Source organism: Populus nigra, chromosome 9 (assembly GCF_951802175.1).
Source record: "Populus nigra chromosome 9, ddPopNigr1.1, whole genome shotgun sequence".
Lineage (NCBI taxonomy): Eukaryota > Viridiplantae > Streptophyta > Magnoliopsida > Malpighiales > Salicaceae > Populus > Populus nigra.
In genome coordinates this window covers 6,407,694-6,413,465 of record NC_084860.1, presented here as the reverse complement: position 1 = coordinate 6,413,465, position 5,772 = coordinate 6,407,694, and the positions used below count along the sequence as shown (strand labels likewise).

Below are 5,772 nucleotides of genomic sequence, written 5' to 3'. Positions count from 1 at the left end.
TCTTTTTTGAAAGACATGGTGAGTCTTTTATAATCTGTCTCCGCCGGACCTAGTGTCACAAGCCACTGGACTCCCAACACTACTGGCCATGCAGCTACTGGAAGAATAAAGTAATCTGCTGTGACAATCTGTCCTTGTATCATGATGGTGAGTGATGGGCATAACCTTGTCACCTGGAATTTTTTATTAGGAACCACAAGTAACTCATATTTATGGACTATGGACTGATCGATAAAGTTGTGTGTGCTTCCACCATCTATCAATACCATGACTTCTTTGCTCCTCAATCTTCCCATCACCCGAAGGGTTTGAGGATGAGTTGAACCTGCAATTGCATGGAAGGAAATTTCAGGAATAGCTTCTTAGTCCTCTGCTGCTGGTAGTAACTCTGATTGTTCCACAAAATCCTGATCCGTTGCATCACAAATCATGAATAATTGGGGTCGTTGGCAGCGATGACCTGGAATGAATTTCTCATCACAATAGTAGCATAAGCCTTTTTCTCGCCGTTCTCGTGCTTCTTGGGTGGAAATACGTCTGACATTTGATGTGGGATTCATGTTCTGCAGCAAATTTGGTGGAGGTCCAAGCACCCCGACCGTATTACTCATGCTTGTTTTTGTTGTAGCTGCGGTTGGTTGGATCCGGTAAGGGTGTGTTACCTTTTTTTGAAGTTGGTTTCGTTCTTCAATCAACCTTGTGACACCGATGGTATCTGATAGTGTGGTTGGATGCTTAATCTTGACATCCAAGCGAATGTCATCTCTTAGACCTACAATAAAACAACCGATAAGAAAGGTTTCTGGAAGGCCATCAACTTGATGGGAGAGTTTTTCAAACTCTTCTTGATAGGCTGCAATGGTAGTAGTTTGTCGCAGTCTTGAAAGAGCTTCAGAAGGGTCTTCAAAATCAGTTGGACCAAAACATCGGAGAATGGCTTTGGTGAATTCCTCCCATGTTAATGGTCCCTGGAATTTAGTCATCCATCGATGCCATTGTAAGGCTATTCCTTCTAGATGGAAGGATGCAAGCGGTACTCGTTGGACAGGTGAAACATTATTGTACTCAAAGTACTGCTCAGATTTATAAATCCACCCCATAGGATCTTCCCCACTGAATTTTGAAAAATTCAGTTTAAGTGAAGATTGATGGTTTCCTGAGTTGTGACCTGATGATTCAGCATGAGCAAATGGGTTCAACTCTGGAGGATTCATTCTTGGACTCCTGGAGACGCGTAAGGCTTGTAACTCAGTCAGTATAGTTTGTAAAGTGTCATGTACCTGATCGAAGTTGGATTCATGTCTAGCCAAAGCTTCATTGACCTCGCTGCGGAACTCAGTGTTAGATTTTCCTCTGGTGTCCATGTTGTAACCAGGCTCTGATACCAATTGATGTGTAATTTACTATCAACCATAAAAGAATCAGGAAAGAAGGAAAGAAGAGACAAGAGTAGGAAGGATGTTATTTATTTTCTGCATAATTCAAAACAACCTATTGGCTATATTTTATAGCCGACTAAACTGAGAAAGGTAAACAACCTGCTTAAAAATAGGAAAGCACTAACAATACAAAACTAACAATAAGGAAATATTCCTCCCACTACACTAATTTCCAGCAACCATCAGTAACTAACAAAGACCCATTCCTTATTCACCCCATGTCCCTGCACCATGCATATACCCACGTACCATTCTACTCTGCAGGGATAACCATATCACACTACGTGCATTCTCTAGTGTGATTCGCCATTATTTAGAAAATTAAGAGAAGACTCAGTTTGCGGAAATGACTGATTTTACAATACCTCGTTCTCTTGTGTATTTGTCTCCATAGCAGAGCTTCCAATAAATGACACCCATTACCAAGAAAATAAGGAATACTGCTGAAGTGACAACTGCGATCGCAATAGGTTTCTTACTTGCTTCCTCAGGTTCTGATATTAAATAAAATTGCAAACGCAAAGAAGGCTACAACTCGGATCACAATAGATTGTTATGTATGGACACAAAATGGTTGTTGGCAGCCATGTCAAACATAGCTGCATGGTAAGAGTCAAGAGTAGTTGCTGAAACATTAAATATGGTGGCAAAAGTGGCTGCTATAATTGACTAAAATGGAGAGGATTGTCTCCCATGTCAACTATAAATAGAAGGATTCTATTGAGAGCTGTGTGAGACATGAAATAGAGAGAAAACGAGAGAGAGCAGTGGAGAGAGAGCTTGAGTGAGTAGAGATGAGTTGAGAAGAGTTTTTTCTCCTCCTCTTTGTTTGTATTGTTTCTTTGAGTGATTAATACAAATCAGTAGCTCCGTGGAGCAGGCAAGTTGCCGAACCACGTAAATTTGTGTGTGTTTGATTGCTTGAATGACCCAACATAGGTTTCGTACTTGCTTCCTCAGGTTCTGATATTAAATAAAATTGCAAACGCAAAGAAGGCTAAACATCCCATCAAATGGATAATAAACATTAACGCTGTAAAGACACCCGACCACTATAGCACAGTTCAATTCTCACCTTCACAATAAGTTCTGTAGCCTGAAAACCACAGATCATGGAAAGATTCTTAGATGGGATAACGAAGTGAGTGGAAGAAGCTTACAGTTACAGTGACAACAAAATCAGGCTAATCACTTATGCAGATTGGTTTACGAGACACATTAAATGAGTTTAATCTCATCAGTTAGGGGAGGAAAAGAAAACCCAGAAAGCTCATAAAATTGAAATAGAAATGAATTCAATGGTGTCCTTCTACTGTATAAATTAAACTCCTTGAAGTCTGTAAGTTTCAAATGAGAGGCAGAAAAAGAACATGTAACATACCTGAACATACGGATATAGCAGAAATTATAGGACCATAATTTCCTCTTCTTGGAATGCTAGTAGTGCCTTTTCCAGCCCAGTATAATCGGATCTCCAGGGTACGGTCTGTCACAGTGGTGTTGAATGCTATTGTGAAATTTCTGTTAGATCCTTTGGCTTCCTCTGTAAAGTTAAAATCTTTTTGCACTTGTATTCCCTGGAACAAAGTTTCCTACTCAAAAGGGTTCCTTTGAAAAAGAAAAAAAAAGGACATCCACAATCTCTTCGGAAGGAACAGATAATTATTTTCCTGAATGTAATATCAAAAACACGCCTTGCAACTTTGTTGTACAGTTTTTCATCTGTGAATTGTATCTCAGCACAGTGGAGTCTGACAGTGTAATTCCCATTTTCTAGACAATATCCATACTAAGTGATAGACAGGGGAGTTTTACGTGCTGTTGCATACAATCCAAAGTCAACTAGAGAAATATTAGAATTTGATTGAAGCGTATATCTGTTATCATAGAAATTTTCATCATCCATGAAATCTCCTGTGCTGCTGAATCCCCAGTTTGATCCTGATCTATTATAACACCTTGCAGCAGCATTACTTCCACTATCTTGATCACCTTCATACAAGATTTTCCCGTTCTTTACATCTTGTCCGCCACAGTTTATATGGAATGACCGATAATCTGCAGCATATAAAACTAGTATACCATTAGACATGTTTCAATTTTCCGTTTTGTCATACTTATAGAAGCATATCAATGGGGAATGAGTTTACTTTACTAGAAAGCTTCAAAACTATGATTAGTCACTGGTCAACACTTCATCAAGTGGCTTGCCATTGTCAGATTAGTTCAACTCAATGAATTCCTTCTGTCAACTTTTGGTTTCTGACGGTGAAACCAGTGGTCAAGTTTTACTTCAAACCACGTTTTGATGTATAAGTTTTCCAACAAAGTGACCATGAATTGACCTTATTAGTTTTTCGAGATAGAATCTAATTAAAAAGCTAACAATCATCAATGTCATTCAAACATTGAAGTACACAAATAAATATGGTACATCGATAAACTTTAATGGCACACTCGGATTTTATGAAGTGCGCAAGTTCTTATTATGAAAAAAATAAAATAAAAAACCATACATTTTGGGCACCGAGATATCTCTGAGCATGGAAGAAGATCGCTTCTGTATATCATGGAAATTATAGTATGTTAGAATAATAAATGGTTTTGTAGATTGAATTCTAAAAATCAGGTATCAGAAAAAAGCCTCGGAATCAGAATCAAAACATGCTTAAAAAAATTGTATCACTCAAGGAAAATATTCAAGATGTGTTTGCTCTTTGAAAAAATGATAAGCATTATACTCTGAGCATAAATTAATTCTGGATATCTATCTATTCTGCTTAGGTACGATTTAAGATGTAGTATAGTTTATTATTTAGTTACAATATCAAAATATGTTTTGTCTGAATTCCACGTTCATCTGAAGTAATTGTATCTGTCTCTTCAACTCTGTACTCATGATAGCATATGTTGTTATGGCAAATAGGTACAAGATCTTGCTAGTAATTCTTTTGACCCTGTGGGATTTTTTGAAATCACATACAGCAGAATCTCTATTGCTAAATTTCTTCTCCAGAAATATAAATACGAAAAACATTGCAGTCCACAGAGTATAAAAGAAGAGCCTTACAATTTATTATTGCTGGACGAGCTTCGAAACCAGTTTATATTATTCCTGGTTTATAAACTCAAATCATTCAGTTTCAAAATCACCAAGAATATCCCATTTCAAATATTTATGAACATCCTTACTCGTTACTGCTGCTGCATCTTGGTGACCGTGAAAAGTTATTGTACGAAACATCGCTGGAAAAGATCAAGAAAACCATAAATCTAAATACAAACTTCCACAAGGTTAACAAATAAAGAGAATATATAAACTTCACGATGGAAGCGCTAGAATTGCACTCGCTTTCATATAATGATTTTTCTCTCATGGAAGGTGATGGCTTGGATGACTAAGATTTAATTGTTTTCAAGGGAAATGGTTTCTTAATTTTTTTTAGAATTGATGGATTATTTAAGGGGTATCAATCATAGTTTGTCAATTTTATGGTTAGGTTGAAAATTTAAAAAAATATTGATTTTTTTATAGAATTGATAATAATTAAATTGTATTAATATAGATTGAATAAGTTGGTACAACCGGTGTACCTGATAGGAATTAGGTATAGAGTATAAGATATGAGTGTAGAAACACAAAGTTTCTACCAATCAAACTTCGCCTTGTGTTATTTTATTCTTTAAAAGAAAGGAAAAAATAAAATTGAAATAAATGACATGGAAAATAAATGAGTCTTCATATATTCTTTGGCCAATAAAAAGTTGACACTTGGGATGAGATATTCAAGATATCTTGTTATAAATATAAGATCCCATCAGATATCTTTTCATAAATGCAAGATTCCGTCAATAAATATCAACCAATAAAATTATGTCATGTGGCATTGGAAAAGGACCTGAGAGCCCCTACAGATCTCTATAAATAGAGAGCCTCAACCTAAAGGAGAAGGATTCCTGCAGATTCAAATTTTGTTCAAGACAAGCTCTTCAAGCAAGGAAGCTCTCTCAAAAGTTCTCAAGCCTCCTTCATCGACGCTTGAAGTCTACAAAGAACAAAGCTTTGTTGGATCAAGCCTAAACGCCCCATTAGAGTTCTTCAAACAACACTTTGAAGACAAATCAAAGGTACTCTTCAAAGCATCAAATCAAATAAGGAAGCTCTCTCTCTCTCTCTCTCTCTCTCTCTCTCTCTTCAAGCAAGGAAGCTCTCTCAAAAGTTCCCAAGCCTCCTTCATCTATGCTTGAAGTCTAAAAAGAACGAAGCTCTGTTGGATCAAGCCAAAACATCCCATAAGTGTTCTTCAACAGTACTTTGAAGACAAATCAAAAG

The 5,772-nt window shown here is 36.9% G+C and overlaps 1 protein-coding gene and 1 long non-coding RNA gene across 2 annotated transcripts; both read right to left on the bottom strand.

Moving 5' to 3' along the window:
- Window positions 1-2,466: 2,466 nt before the first annotated feature.
- On the bottom strand, window positions 2,467-3,531 carry LOC133703690 (probable LRR receptor-like serine/threonine-protein kinase At1g29720). Its single transcript, XM_062128297.1, has 3 exons — window positions 3,259-3,531; window positions 2,831-3,016; window positions 2,467-2,535 (listed from the first exon to the last, which is right to left on the bottom strand). The coding sequence occupies exons 1-3, from the start codon at window positions 3,529-3,531 to the stop codon at window positions 2,467-2,469; spliced, it is 528 nt and encodes a 175-aa protein (XP_061984281.1).
- A 425-nt stretch (window positions 3,532-3,956) lies between these two features.
- Window positions 3,957-4,735, bottom strand: LOC133703605 (uncharacterized). The gene is made up of 3 exons (XR_009843912.1): window positions 4,632-4,735; window positions 4,510-4,554; window positions 3,957-3,999 (listed from the first exon to the last, which is right to left on the bottom strand). It is a non-coding gene; the product is annotated as an uncharacterized LOC133703605 (long non-coding RNA).
- Window positions 4,736-5,772: the final 1,037 nt, after the last annotated feature.